At 36.3% G+C, this 21,093-nt stretch overlaps 1 protein-coding gene across 3 annotated transcripts in view; it reads right to left on the bottom strand.

Annotated features, from left to right (window-relative positions):
• Positions 1–864: 864 nt before the first annotated feature.
• LOC123525169 (solute carrier family 4 member 11-like) overlaps positions 865–21,093 on the bottom strand; it is a 37,691-nt gene continuing 17,462 nt past the window's right edge. For 2 of the 3 annotated variants that reach the window (XM_045304001.2, XM_045304002.2), the window contains exons 2-19: positions 19,448–19,588; positions 18,433–18,470; positions 17,961–18,171; positions 17,541–17,622; positions 16,951–17,074; positions 9,646–9,864; positions 8,879–8,960; positions 8,128–8,250; positions 7,749–7,862; positions 7,244–7,376; positions 6,582–6,655; positions 5,648–5,867; positions 5,254–5,360; positions 4,284–4,452; positions 3,861–4,034; positions 2,897–3,092; positions 2,326–2,495; positions 865–1,452 (exon numbers count right to left, since the gene is read on the bottom strand). In XM_045304001.2, coding sequence (XP_045159936.2) covers positions 1,392–1,452; positions 2,326–2,495; positions 2,897–3,092; positions 3,861–4,034; positions 4,284–4,452; positions 5,254–5,360; positions 5,648–5,867; positions 6,582–6,655; positions 7,244–7,376; positions 7,749–7,862; positions 8,128–8,250; positions 8,879–8,960; positions 9,646–9,864; positions 16,951–17,074; positions 17,541–17,622; positions 17,961–18,171; positions 18,433–18,470; positions 19,448–19,577 — 2,427 coding nt within the window. In that variant the 5' untranslated portion in view covers positions 19,578–19,588 and the 3' untranslated portion in view covers positions 865–1,391. Of the gene's footprint in view, positions 1,453–2,325; positions 2,496–2,896; positions 3,093–3,860; positions 4,035–4,283; positions 4,453–5,253; positions 5,361–5,647; positions 5,868–6,581; positions 6,656–7,243; positions 7,377–7,748; positions 7,863–8,127; positions 8,251–8,878; positions 8,961–9,645; positions 9,865–16,950; positions 17,075–17,540; positions 17,623–17,960; positions 18,172–18,432; positions 18,471–19,447; positions 19,589–19,783; positions 20,231–21,093 lie in introns of those variants that run through there. The other variant, XM_045304000.2, reaches the window with a different exon arrangement.

Below are 21,093 nucleotides of genomic sequence, written 5' to 3'. Positions count from 1 at the left end.
TATTTTTAGACCTACTGACCTAGTTTTTGACCGCAGTTGACCCAGTTTCGAACTTGATCTAGATATCATCAAGATGAACATTCAGACCATAATTTCATACAAATCCCATGAAAAATATGGCCTCTAGAGAGGTCACAATGTTTTTTTGTTATTTAACCTACTGACCTAGTTTTTGATGGCACATGACCCAGTTTCGAATCTGACCTAGATATCATCAAGGTGAACATTCTGACCAACTTTCATTAAGATCCATTGAAAAGTATGGCCTCTAGAGAGGTCACAATGTTTTCCTATTTTTTAGACCTACTGACCTAGTTTTTGACCGCAGTTGACCCAGTTTCGAACTTGACCTAGATATCATCAAGTTGAACATTCTGAACAACTTTCAAAAAGATCCCACGAAAAATGTGACCTCTAGAGTGGTTACAAGCAAACATTTACGCACGGACGCACAGACGACAGACGACGGATGCTGCGCGATCACAAAAGCTCACCTTGTCACTATGTGACATGTGAGCTAACATGTGTATTTCTATAGATCTAGGTAAGATTTGATAACCAAAAAGTCTGGATAAGTATCTCCAGAGCCATGGCCTTTGAATTAGTAAAAAAAAATTGACCGTGTCCACTTAAGACGTACCTAGTTCTACTTTTAATTTGCTGTGACGGCATTTCTTGTGGATGGCACTCTTGTTCTAATGATTAGTCTGCAATGACGTTTACCAATATTGAATTGAGGCCTGCCAGTTTGTTTCTCAAAATATGTCGAGCCCGTATAAATGAATTTAAATTCTATGTTAAATTTCAAAGAATTTTTTACAAAGAAAATATCAAATTTTATTGTAAATAAAGTTTCACAGTTGGGCACTCATTTTTTTGTCATTGGATACTGCTCACTCTATTCACTTTCGAAGCATCAAGTCCGTAAAGAATGTTTCTGAAAAGTGGCTGTATGCTATATTTTAACTTAACAATAAAAGACTCTATAACAGATCAGCATACTATCATGTGTATTCTAGGCAACTTTATTCAGTGGCACTTTTGCCAGATATGCGTTTTTCCACCATGATTTCATCATTGTCTGCATTCTGCTTTTTGCGAGTGCCACGTGCATTACACTTTTTACTTGAATACTTCTAGCACGTGCTCGACTCTTCGGAAGGGCCTTTCACTTACTAGGTACAGTGTACTGGATTACTGACTACTGAAACTATGTTTTGTGAAAAATTGTATAATTTGTATTTACAGAAAGTATATATTTACATGGATATAAAATATCTCTCTCTCTCCGAATACAAAAAATATACGATACAGACTATAGTACATAAACATATGAGTCTTTGGAAGAGTGAACTGGGGGTGATTTCGCTCTAAACAAAGAACGAGGTGTATCAGTGTCCGTCCAAAGCTGACAGATACTTCTGTGAAATTATCTTCGGTACCACTTTGTGCCTGAAAATAAACATTGTTTCATGTAGTGTAACTGTGTAACTTAATGTGTCTATATGAAAAGTTGAAGCAACTTGGCTTAGGCATGAAAAATAGTATTTAACTTATCTTATTTGCACGGAGGCAATCAAAGCCATCTTCACCTCCCAATCACCCTCCACACACCTCCTCCCCTCCGCCAAAGCAAATGGTTTGTGTAATAGAGGGATAAAAAAGAATAAATACATGTGATTTGTAACTGTGAATCATAAATTAGCGGAGAAAGAACTTTTTTTCAATAGCTACTGCATTTAGTATGGATTCAAGAATACTCAATTTCTTCAACTGTTCACCAACACGCTCGTGAAGTTTAAATAAATTTCTTTCAAAAGTTTCGAGTATACTGGAAGACAATTCTGTAACGGTAAGCAACGTTACAGGAACCCTTTGATAGTTTTGGAGTTATGCTCCGAACAGAAGTCTTATGAGTAGATGAAATAAAGGAATATAATTCCGGAAGTACCAGTAAGCAAGACTAAGTTATATTTCTTGTACATTGTACTTCCCATAAATTTGAAAAAAAAATCCACTGAGTACTAAGAGTTATCTCCAGAAATTGGGATGATTTAAAAGAAAACACCTGCTGTCGATGCCCGCTGTCATTGTGTGAGGGTTTGATAGTTCTGGAGTTATGCTTCGATCAAAACTGTTACGGACGGACGGAAAGACTGACGCAAGTACATTCTAACCTACAGTCACCATTGTCACACACCCCTGTGACTTTCACCGGGGAAGGGGGCAAAATATGATATCGGTTATATAAGGAAATTAATCATAAAAGACTTAAGCTTTCTGTATTGCCATGCGACTCCTTAAAAAATATCTACGACTACCTACCTTATTGGCATGAGGAACATTATCAGGATGGGAAACACCATTTTCATGTAGGGTATAGGTGAGAAACCAAACACACAGAGAACCAGTAGTTGTAGTAACTGTATTACAGTAAACGTGTGGATCTTCCGCTGTGGTACCCGGCGTATGTAGTGGTTTGGCGGATACGCAGACTGAAACAACAGAACTTATCAATATTAGTTTTACTGTTTCAAACTATAACCAATGATAAATCTAGCAAACTTAAAATTATATGCAATAAAATATGATTAAACTAAAAATACTCTACAAAGATCAAGCGGTTCACCGCGTTCCTTATATGATAGATACTCGCACGATTTTTCCATCATAGACTTATGATATAGTTTATAACTGTATGATAAATAATTAAGCTGAAAAGACCCGGCAGAACCAGTTGCAAAGTCGTAAATCACAAGTATAGTCCTGTGTTGCATTTTAATAAGCCCATTTGAATTCATTGCACAATTTGAGAAGAGCAACGTTTCTGCCACTGAAAATACCAAATACATTGAGATAAATCAGGCACGTGTTGATGAATCACCCCATACTGTACCTGTTCTGTGAAGAATAACTGTATTCTGTCAAACAGTTGGTTGCCATAGAGTGCAGTTATAGCCACGTACAGGAACAGGCCGTCGAGCACGGGGGACGGGATGTAGGAAAGTGGATATGGTAGCAGAAACATAGATAGCCCAATCATAATATGGGAGATAATCCCAGTAAGTCTTGTTTCTCGTACATGCACAACACTGTTGCAAGAAAAAATAAAATGTTTAACCATTAAGGTACGATAATTTTACTATATTTGTTTATTTGAAATTCGTGTTTCTTGATTTCATTTTCGCACCTAAATGACAAAACCATTCCAATACATGGTATCGACCTGATCTCATCATTTCTAAGTCGCAATGCAAATAATTTATAGCCCTTTAAAGGGATATACAGGTGTGACAAAGGACGAAAAATTTAAAAAAATATTTTGTACAGACGATACATGTACTTACAAAAATGGATTATTTCTTACTTTAACGTTTTCATGATTTTGTTTACCTGACCTACGTATGCCAGGTTAGAATAAATCGTGAAAATCACTCTTGAATGTCATAGTCCACTTTTCTTTTTTATGTTTCTAATTCTACCACAGACAGTATAAGATAATTAGAGTTGGGTGGTCAGATTCTTGACTGAACGATTTGTCACATGTTTTTGCGACTTTACATCTATAAGGTCGATAAAACATCTTTCTGTTTTTATTGACTTAGTAAACTAGCATAGATAAATCATAAATATATGTCTTGAAAAAAATCCCTGATTATCCCTTTAAATACGTCACTGAATTCAGACAGTGAAGAAATATTTAATTCTAAATACTTTTTTCAAAATTTTAGGAGAAAATACAGCTCGAAGTTAATGATCACCACGGGCGTGATCTTGTTGAAGATCAAGGGATCTACAATTGGTCTGATATTTGCTATAGTAGTATATCACAAGGAATTCACATTATAAATAGATCATACATTTGTTGAACGTGTCCTTGATCTACCCTTTCTTCCATATCTGCTAGTGCTTTCACGTGCAGCGGAGAATGAGGCAGTGCCGCATGGACCCAAGGCAACGTAAATATCGACAGGAAACCGTTGATAATGGCAACAGTGAACAGGTCCCAGTGATACGCCGCTCCTTTCTTCAACCTGATGTATAAATCAACTGGTTGTCAAAATTTAAAACGACATAATAATTTCATATAGGCCGCGCCTACGACAATTTCTTAATAATTTGCTAGTTAAGACGACCAGTTTACAAATTGTGCGTATAAAGCAATCAGTTGGAGATACAGATGCCGCATGCTATATAAAGTTTGGAATCAGATGCGAAATAAGTATAATTAAATAGATATGATTTGAATGAAAATATTAAGGACACTGCGAACACTAACTTACTTGTTTGAAGGGGTATTGACCAGTGCACTAGATATATTTTGATCCATGAAGAACAGTAGAGAAAGACTGAAACCTAGCCCGGCAGCAGCTATAACCGCAGGCCATGGTAACGTATGTAACGGCGCCAAGTTGAACAAGGTTGTCTCGGCAACGTATTTGAAAGGTTTCACTGAAAAATAATATAAGTGCATGTAACGACATTTGAAATTATAGTATAGTATAGTAAAATGTATTGTATAATGTCGCTAGTACAAACAAATTATATTCGTTAATATGGAGAATAGATAGAATATATGGATATTTTCGTTTTGTCTCGTCGGCGTGCGTGAGGATTGGCGTGTCTTCTTGTTGCGTGTCCCCTTCGTTATTTCAGAACAGTAGTTTTTATCAATACAGTTAGGTGGCATTTTCGGCAATCTTTCTACAAAAAAAAAAACATTAACAAACATACCGTCAAATAAAGCTAATTGGAGTGAATATCAACAAAAACTACTGTTTTGAAATCTTCAAGTAGAAATAACGAATACATATATGCATAGCGGAATGAGACAGTCAACGGAACGAAATATTATTGTGTCGTTATGGTGCACGTCTCAACGTTACACAACAAAACGTTGATTTTTTTTTATTTCATCTTGGTTCCCGTGTCAACACGAAATTTAGTTTGGATGGCGCGCACTTCGGCACGAAATATAATGTTTCGTTTTGTCGTGGTCAATGTTTCCTTGTGTAGCAATGGTAGTGTTCTTGTGTCGTGCTGGCCCGTGCACCAAAGCGACAAAATGAAACGTCCAAATGTTCGATAATGTGCCGCAAATGCTGGACGCACGTCAACTAAATAACGAAATGTCCTAGATAAGCCACCTAATTATTCGAATCAATTTGGCACAATGAAGGTAATTGGAAACAAAGATGGTCACAGTTACACGTATTCGGCATTATTCTTGTACAAACATAGTTTTATACTTACGAGCTACAGCTCTAAAGACGTATGAGCCGAAGAAAGACATTATAAGTACTGCGGCAGGTAGGGCATAGTCAGCCAATAGCTCTCTCTTGCCGGCGGTCAGAAATGGTCTACAAATGAAGAAACAACTTTGCTTTCATCTCTGTTTTACTGCATTTTGAAGCGTCTATTTATACTTGCGAAGTGGAAAAACAACAACAACAAAAAACTAACGACAACAGTTGGTCAAATCTCATACTGCCAAGCCATTTGAAATATTTATTACAAGATATGTGTACATGGTTAATTCTTTTTCAGACTAAGCATTTATGAAAAATGTATTCGACCTAAGCAACGTTTTCATATGTTAAACAAAAATGTAGAATACAAATGTATATCACTTTTATTCATAACTTACGTTTTTGTAAAGTTAAACATAGTGATTCCAAACCAGACGGTGCCTAGCATAAGCAGTAAAAACAGAATGCTGTTTTCCTTCATGCACGGGTGTTGGTTGTCGTCTGCTGTATCAGACACGTTAGTTGACATGAAGCTCGTGTTAGAAGTGAGGTTATTCAGAGACTGATCAGTGTTAGTAGGCGGGAAACAGTCAGGAGTGTAGTAATACTTGTTAAAATCTGGAAATAATCTAACAAATGATAACGGACAAAATAAAGAGTATAAAATCTGGAGAAAGTTAACAAAAGATGGTACACAAATGATCATCATGAAATCTGGAAATAATCTTTAAATGATAATTGACAAAAGAAGAGTATACACATCTGGAAATGATCTAAAATGAAAATGTATTGAACAAGAGTATAAAGTCTTTTTGATTTCGGAACTAATTTCGTTTGTATGGTAATATGACAAAAAATCTGTAGATATTCTAAGTTATTGGCCAAACTATACTATGTATAGTAGTACAGTAGTTAAACTCTGGAATTAATCAAACATGAATAATTGGACAAAAATGCAAGGATATCACAAACCTCCTTACTTGAAACCACATAAATCGGCGTCGTAGCTTTTAACTTATTTTATGTTAGATATTGCTTATAAGCGTTGTAAAACTGATAAACTTCTCTGAGAAGACTTATCCGCCTTTAGTCAAATAGAGGCAGCGGGTGGTTGTTAACATATTATGTTGATTATTAAGGAATAATTTTACATGCATATATACAGATAGTGAAAGGAGTATATCGCGGTGATGATACACGTTGTTAATTTTTATAGAATACAATGGGTAAAAAAAAAATAATATTCGTGCATAACTTAATTAACATGCAATGTTTGAAATGTACAAAAACTAAATACCCAGAAGTATATATGTATGTGAACCTGCACATTACCTTTTATTGTGTCTTTTATGGCATCTGCGGAAAATGCAAATGTAATAAATAATGAAAATATTTCTTCTGTAGATCTGAAAAAAAAAACAGACACCAATGCATTTTCAAATTTTTGTAAATACAAAATGTAGATTTAATATTTCAAAGAATAAGGCTTCACATACATTTATTGAATTGTTCCCCTAAAAATTAGATTCAAATTAAATAAAGTTACATCAGTTACATTAGAAATGACAGAGTAAAGCTTGTTGACTGTCTGTATGAACTTCATTTTGCAAAAGTAAAAAAAAAATATAATGTCCCTTGTGGAGGATCGGTGTTCGCGATACCAGCTGAACGGCATTAAGTTACATTTTAATTAACCCTTACCCTGCTAAATTTCTATAATGAACTTGTCCATCTTTCAGTTTGGAAAGTACCATTAACTGTCTAAAGGGGTGCTTACCAAAAAGATACAGACTGAATGGCGAACAGTGCAGATCATGATCAGACTGCACGGATGTGCAGGCTGGTCATGATCTACATTGGTCGCAAAGGCAGAATCAATCGAGTCCAGCATGGTAAGTGTTAGATCTCAATTTCTAATCCCAGTATGTAAATAAAGGGTAAAACTAGTAATGCTGTTGCTACTAAGGTAACGTATGTAATGTAAAGTTCTTTACCTGGAGGAGAATTTCATGAGTTTGCTGACATTGGTGACGGAGTAGACAATGAGAAAGAAACAATTCCAGAGACCAACACAGGCAAACATAGCGTTAAAGTCGAGATCAAAGTCTTCACTAATGCTGAAAATTACTGAAAATTAAAATAGTGACATTATTGCCGACCGCATAAAATCATATAATTCATTCGATATGCAAGAAATACACTACGTACTATTGAGTAAGCAGTATCTGTACGCGCATTTTCGAGTTAGAGGCAGTTATGCCATGAGTGGGGGCTATTTGTATGGAGGCAGTTATGCCATGAGTGGGCGCTATTTATATATGGAGGCAGTTATGCCATGAGTGGGCGCTATTTATATATGGAAATGGTTACAGAAGCAGGTAAGATTTTGTATCTTAATGTGTTGTAAATTTAAGGTATCAAGTTTTATTAGGCAGCGATACGGGCCTGTGCTATAAGTAAATACATTTTGACCAATCTAGTTAAGAAAGAATAACTCACTTTTGGTGTATAGAGCCAGCGGTGCCGTCGTCAACAGCACAATCAGAGGTTGCCCACCAAACAATGCAAACAGAATTCCTCCCGCACATTGCGAAAATAAGATTTTTTTAACACCTGCAATATACAGACGTTGCTTTCTGTTGTAAGTGACAGTTACATTAAATACATAAAATGTTCCCTACTTGAATTTCCAAAGTTTGTACACAAAATGTAATATATTTTGCAGCTATGCACATAATATTTTGAGCATATCCCTACATGTTAGATCTATAAATGTAACTTCAAAGTCTAGGTGTTAAAATAATAAATTTGATGATCAAATTATGACATTTTTTTGTTTAACAAATGAAGTTTAATGTTGTATAAATGTGAGATGTACCTATTGCACCATTTGTATTGTTGTCGTTCAGCATTCCGAATGCTATGTTAGGCAATACACATGCAAAATACAGAAACAGTGTTGTAGAGATAAGCTTTTGTGGCGTCTTGTATCCAATAATGCCTGCAAATAAACACAGTAACGTTTGTTGTATTTTGCTTAAGTATAAATGTTAATATTTTTGTGAGAAACATCAAAACATACCGGAAATTACACATTAAACATGTTTCTGTTGCACAACGGCTTCACAGTGAGATCTAGCTTGTTGCAAAAGCCATAACAAGGAAGAATAACAGCCGAAATTGTCAGGCATTCATCAGATATCTGCATATACAATAACCATGAGCTACATTCACTCAATTTCACTCGTGAAAAACTTCAGTAGGTTAAGGAAATATCGACCGGACAGAGAACAAGACGGACTGGCAGCATAAATACGATACCAGGGCCCAGTTGTTAGAAACTTTAACAGGCGATTAAGCTAATAGTTGATTAACTTTTAGAGTTATTTTTCGACATTTCAGAAGACTTAGAAAAACATATGTATGAGGTAAGAATTATGAACACTGAAAAATCTTTACAATGAAATCAAAACGTCATACTAGTTTTTCCCATCAAGTCTAGTATTTTGAATCAAAACTTAACCGGCGGTTAGTTTAACAGCCGATTAAAGTTTCGAACAACCGGACCCTGTCTGTCTTAATGGGTGGTGGTAATTTGGAAAATAACTCTGTTAATATATAATTTATACCATCTTTATAATCTGACCAGTAATGTGGAAGTCTTCTTTTAATGTCCTGGACCATTCCGGAACCAAAAGGACATCGTGGTTTCTGAAATGTAATTGGTGCTAAGAATAAGGAAGTCTTAAAGCAAATATGAGCCGTGCCATGGGAAAACCAACATAGTGGGTGTGCGACCAGCATGGATCCAGACCAGCCTGCGCATCCGCGCAGTCTGGTCAGCCTCCATGCTGTTCGCTTTTAAAGCCTATTGGAATTGGAGAAACTGTTAGCGAACAGCATGGATCCTGACCAGACTGCGCGGATGCGCAGGCTAGTCTGGATCCATGCTGGTCGCACACCCACTATGTTGGTTTTCCCATGGCACGGCTCATATCTATACAGGATGTATTTAACAAAATACAAATAACACACATTTAATATTGTGAAATAGATTGTTTATAGGGAACAGCCGAAGATGCACAACATTCACGTGGTGAACTAACAACTAAAAGAAATTATCATGTATCAGTCTAGATTCCAGTATGTACTATAAGTATATTCACAATAGGGGTAAAATGACCTCAAGGGGAGGGGTACGGTCATGACTTTTGTTACAATAAGGCTGTTACTATTATTATTGTCATTATTAATATTGTTAAAATAATAATAATAATAATAATTATTATTATTATGTACAACGCCATTGAATATATCACTGTATAAAAATAGGCGTTTAATCAAATTATTCAGTTTCAGTTTCAAGTAAACAGTAGCTCAGTAATCTCGATTTTACCTCTTCTTCGTTTTCCTCAAAGGGATTTTTTGGCAGATGTAAATGTGATTTTCTATTTTCAGGTACACTCTGTTCACGAATGAGTTGGCGGGTTCTCTCACGGAGGATGTTCCTAAACTCCTCCTCCGTGGTTGCTCCGTGTAACTGGTACCGAAACGACATGTCCGAAAAAATCGTGCTGAAAGTGCGACCAGTTTCTAGAGCAGTCTTTGTGCTTTTCTGAAATGATCAATTGTGAAAGCGAATAACAACATTTAGTTATGCAAATGATAGCAATTGCTTCGCTTTCCTACACAATGTCTTGTATCTAGTGACATTATGGTTACAACATGACGTCTGATGAGTGGTCAAATGGTACACCAGTTATACAGCACTCTTTTCATGCACACATACACGTTCAAAAGTTCTTTACAGAATACATTCCGAAAGTACAAACAATAACAAATTCAAAAGAAACAAAAATGCCCCTTTACATTAAAACATCAATATAAAAAATATAGGTAATACCAAAGGAGACAAACATATACTCATACTTAAAAACGTAGACTATCCTATATAAAAGTGTTTTTATTTCCAATTTCAATACCCTACGTAACGGTAACATGGTATAATACCCAAGACTAAATGTAATAAGTAATAAGTCACTCTCTAAGACATCATGTGGTACTCTATGTGAAGTTATTTATTACTCTAATTTATCTACAGAACATTATACAGTACTAAATACTTCATGAAGTAAGCTTAGATCACATGAGCCGTTGTTATGGGTTGTGCCAATGAAAAAAACAGTGATATATAGCTTTTCATTCACTGGTCCAAGATTGAATCCTTCGTAGATTTGGGAGGCCCAACGTTGTACTTTAAAACGCTAAAAACCTACTTCTTAACAATATTTCGCAAACGACGATACATTTTTCATATTAAGGTGTAAAACCGTATTTTATCCGATGGGTAGCATAATGAAACGGGCCCAACATGATGTCTTGTAGAGCAAAATACGTAATGCTGGATAGCGTAATTAAACGGGCACTAAATGATATCTTGTATGGTGACATATGTAATGCTGGATAGCGTAATTAAGCGGGCATTACACGATGTCTTGTAGAGCAAAATACGTAATGCTGGATAGCGTAATTAAACGGGCATTACATGATGTCTTGTAGAGCGAAATACGTAATGCTGGATAGCGTAATTAAACGGGCACTACATGATGTCTTGTAGAGCAAAATACGTTATGCTGGATAGCGTAATTAAACGGGCACTACATGACGTCTTGTCGAGCAAAATACGTTACGCTGGATAGCATTATTAAACATGCACTACATGATGTCTTGTACAGCAAAATTCTTAAAGCTGGATAGAGTAATTAAACGGGCACTACACGATGTCTTGCAGAGCAAAATACGTTATTCTGGATAGCGTTATTAAACGGGCACTACATGATGTCTTGTAGAGCAAAATACTTATAGCTGGGTAGAGTAATTAAACGGGCACTACATGGTGTCTTGTAGAGCAAAATTCTTAAAGCTGGATAGAGTAATTAAACGGGCACTACATGATGTCTTGCAGAGCAAAATACGTTATTCTGGATAGCGTTATTAAACAGGCACTACATGATGTCTTGTAGAGCAAAATACTTAAAGCTGGGTAGCGTAATTAAATGGGCACTACATGCTGTCTTGTAGAGCAAAATACGTAAAGGTGGATAGCGTAATTAAACGGGCACTACATGATGTCTTGTAGAGCAAAATATGTTATGCTGGATAGCATTATTAAAAGGGCACTACATGATGTCTTGTAGAGCAAAATACGTAAAGCTGGGTAGCGTAATTAAACGGGCACTACATGATGTCTTGTAGAGCAAAATACGTAAAGGTGGATAACGTTATTAAACGGGCACTACATGATGTCTTGTAGAGCAAAATACGTAATGCTGGATAGCGTAATTAAACGGGCACTACACGATGTCTTGTAGAGCAAAATACGTAATGCTGGATAGCGTAATTAAACGGGCGCTACACGATGTCTTGTAGAGCAAAATACGTTATGCTGGATAGCGTAATTAAACGGGCGCTACACGATGTCTTGTAGAGCAAAATACGTTATGCTGGATAGAGTAATTATACGGGCGCTACACGATGTCTTGTAGAGCAAAATACGTTATGCTGGATAGAGTAATTAAACGGGCGCTACACGACGTCTTGTAGAGCAAAATACGTTATGCTGGATAGCGTAATTAAACGGACACTACATGGTGTCTTGTAGAGCGAAATACGTTATGCTGGGTAGCGTTATTAAACGGGCACTACACGATGTCTTGTAGAACAAAATACGTAAAACTGGGTAGCGTAATGAGATGGGTAAAACATGATAAGTTGTAGAGCAAAATACGTAAAGCTTGGTACCAGCGTAATGGAATGGGTAAAACATGATGTCTTGAACAGCAAAATACACAAAGCTTGGTAGCGTAATGAAATGGTTAAAACATGATGTCTTGCAAAGCAAAATACGTAAAGCTTGGTAGCGTAATGAAATGGGTAAAACATGATGTCTTGTAGAGCAAAATACTTAAAGTTTCGTAGCGTAATGAAATGGGTAAAACATGATGTCTTGCGGAGCAAAATACGTAAAGCTGGGTAGCGTAATGAAATGGGTAAAACATGATGTCTTGTGGAGCAAAATACGTTAAGCTTGGTAGCAGCGTAATGAAATGGGTAAAACATGATGTCTTGTGGAGCAAAATACGTAAAGCTTGGTAGCGTAATGAAATGGGTAAACATGACGTCTTGCACAGCAAAATACGTAAAGCTGGGTGGCGTAATGAAATCGGTAAAACATGATGGCTTGCACAGCAAAGTACGTCAAGCTGGGTAGCGTAATGAAATGGGTCAAACATGATGTCTTGCACAGCAAAATATGTAAAGCTGGGTAGCGTAATGAAATGGGGGAAACATGATGTCTTGCGGAGCGAAATACGTAAAGCTGGGTAGCGTAATGAAATGGGTGAAACATGATGTCTTGCAGAGCGAAATACGTAAAGCTGGGTAGCGTAATGAAATGGGTGAAACATGATGTGTTGCACAGCAAAATACGTAATGTTTGGTAGCGTAATGAAATGGGTGAAACATGATGTCTTGCGGAGCAAAATACGTAAGGCTGGGTAGCGTAATGAAATGGGTAAAACCTGATGTCTTGCGGAGCAAAATACGCAAGGCTGGGTAGCGTAATGAAATGGGTAAAACCTGATGTCTTGCGGAGCAAAATACGCAAGGCTGGGTAGCGTAATGAAATGGGTAAAACCTGATGCCTTGCACAGCAAAATACGCAAGGCTGGGTAGCGTAATGAAATGGGTAAAACATGATGCCTTGCACAGCAAAATACGCAAGGCTGGGTAGCGTAATGAAATGGGTAAAACATGATGCCTTGCACAGCAAAATACGTAAGGCTGGGTAGCGTAATGAAATGGGTAAAACATGATGTCTTGCACAGCAAAATACGTAAGACTGGGTAGCGTAATGAAATGGGTCTTGCACAGCAAAATACGTAAAGCTTGGTAGCGTAATGAAATGGGTAAAACATGATGTCTTGCACAGCAAAATACGTTAAGCTTGGTAGCATAATGAAATGGGTAAAACATGATGTCTTGCACAGCAAAATACGTAAAGCTGGGTAGCGTAATGAAATGGGTAAAACATGATGTCTTGCACAGCAAAATACGTTAAGCTTGGTAGCGTAATGAAATGGGTAAAACATGATGTCTTGCACAGCAAAATACGTAAAGCTTGGTAGCGTAATGAAATGGGTAAAACATGATGTCTTGTGGAGCAAAATACGTAAAGCTGGGTAGCGTAATGAAATTGGTAAAACATGATGTCTTGTAGAGCAAAATAAGTAAAGCTTGGTAGCAGCATAATGAAATGTGTAAAACATGATCTCTTGCACAGCAAAATACGTAAAGCTGGGTAGCGTAATGAAATGGGTAAAACATGATGTCTTGTAGAACTAAATACGTAAAGCTTGGTAGCAGCGTAATGAAATGGGTAAAACATGATGTCTTGCAGAGCAAAATACATAAAGCTGGGTAGCGTAATGAAATGGGTGAAACATGATGTCTTGCAGAGCAAAATACGTAAAGCTGGGTAGCGTAATGAAATGGGTAAAACATGATGTCTTGCACAGCAAAATACGTAAAGCTTGGTAGCGTAATGAAATGGGTAAAACATGATGTCTTGTAGAACAAAATACGTAAAGCTGGGTAGCGTAATGAAATGGGTAAAACATGATGTCTTGTCGAACAAAATACGTAAAGCTGGGTAGCGTAATGAAATGGGTAAAACATGATGTCTTGTAGAACAAAATACGTAAAGCTTGGTAGCGTAATGAAATGGGTAAAACATGATGTCTTGTAGAACAAAATACGTAAAGCTGGGTAGCGTAATGAAATGGGTAAAACATGATGTCTTGTGGAGCAAAATACGTTAAGCTTGGTAGCAGCGTAATGAAATGAGTAAAACATGATGTCTTGTGGAGCAAAATACGTAAAGCTTGGTAGCGTAATGAAATGGGCAAAACATGATGTCTTGCGGAGCAAAATACGTAAAGCTTGGTAGCGTAATGAAATGGGCAAAACATGATGTCTTGCGGAGCAAAATACGTAAAGCTGGGTAGCGTAATGATATGGGTAAAACATGATGTCTTGTGGAGCAAAATACGTAAAGCTGGGTAGCGTAATAAAATGGGTAAAACATGATGTCTTGTGGAGCAAAATACGTAAAGCTTGGTAGCAGCGTAATGAAATGGGTAAAACATGATGTCTTGTAGAACAAAATACGTAAAACTGGGTAGCGTAATGAAATGGGTAAAACATGATGTCTTGTAGAACAAAATACGTAAAACTGGGTAGCGTAATGAAATGGGTAAAACATGATGTCTTGCACAGCAAAATACGTAAAGCTTGGTAGCAGCGTAATGAAATGAGTAAAACATGATGTCTTGTGGAGCAAAATACGTAAAGCTTGGTAGCAGCGTAATGAAATGAGTAAAACATGATGTCTTGTGGAGCAAAATACGTAAAGCTTGGTAGCGTAATGAAATGGGCAAAACATGATGTCTTGTGGAGCAAAATACGTAAAGCTTGGTAGCGTAATGAAATGGGCAAAACATGATGTCTTGCGGAGCAAAATACGTAAAGCTGGGTAGCGTAATGAAATGGGCAAAACATGATGTCTTGTGGAGCAAAATACGTAAAGCTGGGTAGCGTAATGAAATGGGTAAAACATGATGTCTTGTGGAGCAAAATATGTAAAGCTGGGTAGCGTAATGAAATGGGTAAAACATGATGTCTTGTGGAGCAAAATACGTAAAGCTTGGTAGCAGCGTAATGAAATGGGTAAAACATGATGTCTTGTAGAACAAAATACGTAAAACTGGGTAGCGTAATGAAATGGGTAAAACATGATGTCTTGTAGAACAAAATACGTAAAACTGGGTAGCGTAATGAAATGGGTAAAACATGATGTCTTGCACAGCAAAATACGTAAAGCTTGGTAGCAGCGTAATGAAATGAGTAAAACATGATGTCTTGTGGAGCAAAATACGTAAAGCTTGGTAGCAGCGTAATGAAATGAGTAAAACATGATGTCTTGTGGAGCAAAATACGTAAAGCTTGGTAGCGTAATGAAATGGGCAAAACATGATGTCTTGTGGAGCAAAATACGTAAAGCTTGGTAGCGTAATGAAATGGGCAAAACATGATGTCTTGCAGAGCAAAATACGTAAAGCTGGGTAGCGTAATGAAATGGGCAAAACATGATGTCTTGTGGAGCAAAATACGTAAAGCTGGGTAGCGTAATGAAATGGGTAAAACATGATGTCTTGTGGAGCAAAATATGTAAAGCTGGGTAGCGTAATGAAATGGGTAAAACATGATGTCTTGTGGAGCAAAATACGTAAAGCTTGGTAGCAGCGTAATGAAATGGGTAAAACATGATGTCTTGTAGAACAAAATACGTAAAACTGGGTAGCGTAATGAAATGGGTAAAACATGATGTCTTGTAGAACAAAATACGTAAAACTGGGTAGCGTAATGAAATGGGTAAAACATGATGTCTTGTGGAGCAAAATACGTAAAGCTTGGTAGCAGCGTAATGAAATGAGTAAGACATGATGTCTTGTGGAGGAAAATACGTAAAGCTTGGTAGCGTAATGAAATGGGCAAAACATGATGTCTTGTAGAGCAAAATACGTAAAGCTTGGTAGCGTAATGAAATGGGCGAAACATGATGTCTTGCGGAGCAAAATACGTAAAGCTTGGTAGCGTAATGAAATGGGCGAAACATGATGTCTTGCGGAGCAAAATACGTAAAGCTGGGTAGCGTAATGAAATGGGTAAAACATGATGTCTTGCGGAGCAAAATACGTAAAGCTGGGTAGCGTAATGAAATGGGTAAAACATGATGTCTTGCGGAGCAAAATACGTAAAGCTGGGTAGCGTAATGAAATGGGTAAAACATGATGTCTTGCGGAGCAAAATACGTAAAACTGGGTAGCGTAATGAAATGGGTAAAACATGATGTTTTGCACAGCAAAATACGTAAAGCTTGGTAGCAGCGTAATGAAATGGGTAAAACATGATGTCTTGTAGAGCAAAATACGTAAAGCTGGGTAGCATAATGAAATGGGTAAAACATGATGTCTTGCAGAGCAAAATACGTAAAGCTTGGTAGCGTAATGAAATGGGTAAAACGTGATGTCTTGTGGAGCAAAATACGTAAAGCTGGGTAGCGTAATGAAATGGGTAAAACATGATGTCTTGCAAAGAAGCAAAATGTGTCTGTCTATGCTATTTGATAACCAGTGATACATTAGCATAAACCAGCATAAACCAGATTAATAATTTTGAAGTCAGGCAAAACATATTGCATCATGACTGCTACAAGAAGAACGCAATTGTATATCAATAAATTTAATCGAAAATAAAAATGGAAAGCACATGTTTCATATTGATGTAAGATGGCTGCTTAACAGCTGTCACAACCATAAATTCACGTACACTCACTGACGTATTTCATTGTTATTTTCTTATTTTTAAGGTAATTGAATAAGTACACATTTTCTTTTTATTGGCTGTATGTATGTTTGTCAATGCACTATGTACAAAACGTTCACGTTTTTTTTTTTTTTTGTAATAAACTGTTTAAATATATAACAAGTGAATTTAGAACCACCAAAGAATGAATCAATGTTTACAAATGCACTAAAATAGAAAATGTATAGGTTCTTGGCAAAATCTTATCAAAAGATACCTCTTTTGTTGGAGCGACAACGAGAATGACAAACTGCACATCTTGGCTGTTGGCGCCGAGATTGGCGGGGTTCTCGAGACGACAAATCACAACATGTCGTCTGCTGACTGACGGTAATTCACAACTGCAAAATAATTATTTCACGATTTGAGAAGATCTTATTTGATTTAATCAAGATTTCATTGCTTTTTTATGTAGAACACAATTCAATATTTTACAATGATATGCATATTATAAAAGCAGAAGAATCGGGCTAAAAGTTGTTAGTTTTTCCCGATTGCGTCAATAGAATGTGAAAAATACGAGCGTTCTGTTTCTACATTACGTACCGTTTTAAAGGAAATTAGAAATAAACAGTTGCTTTGTTGCTTTATTTAGATAAGTAAACAGCTCTAGAAAATAAAGATGTAAAAGAATAAAAGGTGAAATGTAAGAATCAGAAGCTAAAGGTACTGCAATATCCAATTTCTGAATTCCTTCTCGGAGCAAAATTAATACGAAAATAGATATTTTCATGAAATTTGTTTTTCATTTCACGGTTCTACAGGAATTTTTTATTCTGCAGAAGTTATTTTTGTAAAATAACTCACAGTGCACATATCCAAGACTGGTCAAAGTATACCCCACCTTCACTTCGTGTTGTTCCATAGATGGTTTTTTTGAGTACCTGAGCTACAAACAGAACACATAAATCACAGATGAAAATATATGGATAGTGAAAATATATGGACAGTGGGGGAATTGATGGGTTTTTGGTCGTGGACCTGAGCAGCAACAAAGAACACATAAATCACTGTGATGAAAATATAGAGGGGTTGTGGACAGCAAAATATAAGAGGTATCCATTCCTCGAATGAATTTTTTTTTCACGTGTAAAAATCTTAGTAAATTTTGTTAAAGAATGCATCTATGTAAATCTCACGGGTAACAATATTCTGTGACATATGATATATCTCGAAAAAAAAAAAAAACAACAACAGAATTTCGAGTTCTCTGACTTGCGAATTTACCTGAGTGGTGACTATATACAGCCTCCATTGACTCCTCTGTAGAGAATTTCTCTCCGTCGGTTTTGTCGTCTTTAATTTTTTGTAGCATCGCTTCAAGAATTTCGTCCAAACCGTATTTGTCCAGGTTAAGAACGAGCAATGTTCTGTCCAAGAAATTCTCAACATCACGAAAAGCTCGGACCTCAGCACCAAAATCTTTCAGGGGAATTTTCTAAGTAGATAGAAAAACAGAACGGATAATAAAAAAAAAAAAAAAACAAAAAAAAAATTTTTTATACAAGACGTTATTCAGACGAAATAGATAAAGTTATTGTATATGTCAACATTATTTTAAAACTTACCGCTGATAGTAGATTGTGTCTGAATACGACAGCTAATGCAAACAGAAGTGCGGACAAAACGAGAAGCTAGTTTGATTTTGACTGTCTTAAAAATACTCTTTAGCTCAAAAAAGGATGTTGCATAATCTTACCTCAAACTTGGCATGAAGCAGAGCGTCAAACTCATTTTCTGAAATGGAGAAAGGAAAAATTGCTTTCTTACGTAAGTAATTGTAAATATTGTCGAAACAGTGTAGTTTCTTTTTACCGCAGTACTACTGTATAAATACTGCTTTTACTTAAACCATGGTGTCTATGTCCAGCAACATATCACAGAGAGCCATCTCAGAGAAAATAAAAGGAAAATCAAAACATTGTATATAGATATAATAAGTGTGTTTAAGGTATTGGACCCCTAATAGTAATGTTTAAAAATGGCATTTGCTTGGTATATTCTTAAAGTTGACCATGATTCGCACTGTGTTGCAAATTTTTAACAACTTTTACCGTGCCGTTTTTTGTAAATTTTGTATAATTTATGATATTTCCTCAAGCTTAAGTAGAGACAAATTTCAGTGTGATGGCCACTATCTAAAACGTTTGCAGAGAATTCATTTCAGCATTAATTTTGATAAAAGAAACATCAAACTATTGTTAAACAATTATGAAACACAAAATAAAACTGTAAATATCATTTATTTCTAGGGTGCCTCAAGTAAACAGATTAAATGCGACAGAATTCTAACTCCAACATTGAAAAATTAAGGTCGAATCATGTGGGTCTGTTTTGAATTTTGCCCATTTCATTCAAAAATAACCTTGGGGCAGAAGTAAAACCTACCTGCATTTCTTCCACAATATGTAATCTAAAGAATGAAGGAAAAATAGAGAACTTTTACCGCATGTAACTCAGTATTTTTAAAGATGTCTAACTCTACCCCTCCTTATTCAGAGGTAAATTCACTTTGAACAGCAAGAAATCGTTTATAAAATGAAAAGTTTCCACTTTTGTACAATACATCCATAATAAGTCTTGAAAGAAGTAAAAACTTACTAGAAAAAAAGGAAAATATGGAGAAAAAAAGAGGAAAATATGGAGAAAAAAATGGTCCCAGTGGGGCTTGAACCTACGCCCCTCTGAAAAAGGTAAACAATGGTTTAACTTACCTTCTTGTGGATTAATCCAAACAGTTCTAGGTTTTGGATCTAGACCTTCAACTGTCAGTGTGGGTAACAGAGGATAGCTGGGAGACGTGTCCCCGTTTGGCGAACTTGGCTCCTTTTCCGGACTGTCCATTGTGTCTCTTCCTAAACAGTATATCTAAATAACTGACAGCTATTCAAATGAATCTCTAAATTATGATACTAAAAATTATGTGCGTGCTATAATATGTATATTGCACTTCGTCAATCAGATATTCCAAAATTTCTAGCCTTTACGTGCGTATCATGTGGACTGTTTTGTGAGCGTTTTTAAACTCGCTTTTTGCTAAATATACTCACGTATCACAATTTTATTTCCACTAGCCTCAATGAACATTGTTAATCCAGCTTTTCCAAATATCCTTTACCGTTTTAAGTGTAAATCTCCAAACATTTCAAGAGGCTTGTTTTAGATACAGCTCCATCTTTTACTGCCGTATTGTAAATATAGAATTGCTATATAAAGATAAGCCATTGTACAGGCCATGTATTGATGTATTGTCAGTAGCAGGTGGTGATGGAAGGTTAAAGAATGTTCTCCCAGTTATAATAACACGTGTTTGATATGGATTTATCCCATTTTAAATGTATTTTGACAATAACGACAGGCTGTGTTCCTAGCCAGTGTCTTGTTCTTTGACATCTTCCCCACATAAACCAGAGATGACGGTCAATTATCATAGAGCAGAGCTAATGTCGCAATGTTCCTATCTTATAACATAAGTTTCCTCCTGTACTGTAGTACAAGCAGCTGCTTCGAAGTATGTTCACGATACGTACGTTCAATATACACCAGTATGTTACTGTTACTTTCCTTAAACGCATGCGTCGAAATGGCGGTACATTTTCAAATCTGTGATATTTTGAATAGAAAAGATGGATTTATTTGTTTTTAGTATAGTCAAAAACTATTAATCTGGATTTAAATGTGTAACATTAACATTTTTTTATTATTTGGATAACTTGACCGATGGATTAAATGGGTAGGAAACGTAAAAATGAGACTGTTTCGCCTAACGTATCACCTGTGGAGCAGCAATTGACTCAAACAAAGAAAAACAAACTAAAAACAACACAAAAAGTAGTGCAAAAATGTCTCAAAGTACTCCTATTGCATGTAATAACGTGCAGGCCAATGTTCAGACCCCGCAATCGTATCCTATGCCACAAGTGCCACAAGTTTTGCAATATCGCCCCTATATGCATAGATTAATGAACTCAGGGTCACCTGCTCTAACTCAACAAAATGGGGCAAATACCGATCTTTTGCAAAACGTTATTCAGAAACTAGAACACACTGATACGAAACTAGGACAGCTCGATAAAATACAGTCAATAGTGAGCAATTTAACGGTGAGAATTAATGAGATGGACAAAAAAGTGTGTGAAATAGAGCGTGGTCAAAAGTTCGTCAGTGATCAGTATGAAACTATATCGCAATGCACGGATATTACAAAATCTTGAAAAGGAGGTCAAAGGTTTAAGATCAGAAAATGTCACCTTAAAGTCAGCAAAAAGTGCTATGTCGGATACCATTAGTTCATTGTCGGATAACGTCGCGGACCTAAAGCGCAGATCAATGCGTGATAATTTATTATTTTTTGGTATCC

This window comes from Mercenaria mercenaria, chromosome 3, assembly GCF_021730395.1.
Source record: "Mercenaria mercenaria strain notata chromosome 3, MADL_Memer_1, whole genome shotgun sequence".
Taxonomy (NCBI): domain Eukaryota; kingdom Metazoa; phylum Mollusca; class Bivalvia; order Venerida; family Veneridae; genus Mercenaria; species Mercenaria mercenaria.
This window is presented reverse-complemented; position numbering and strand designations above follow the sequence as displayed.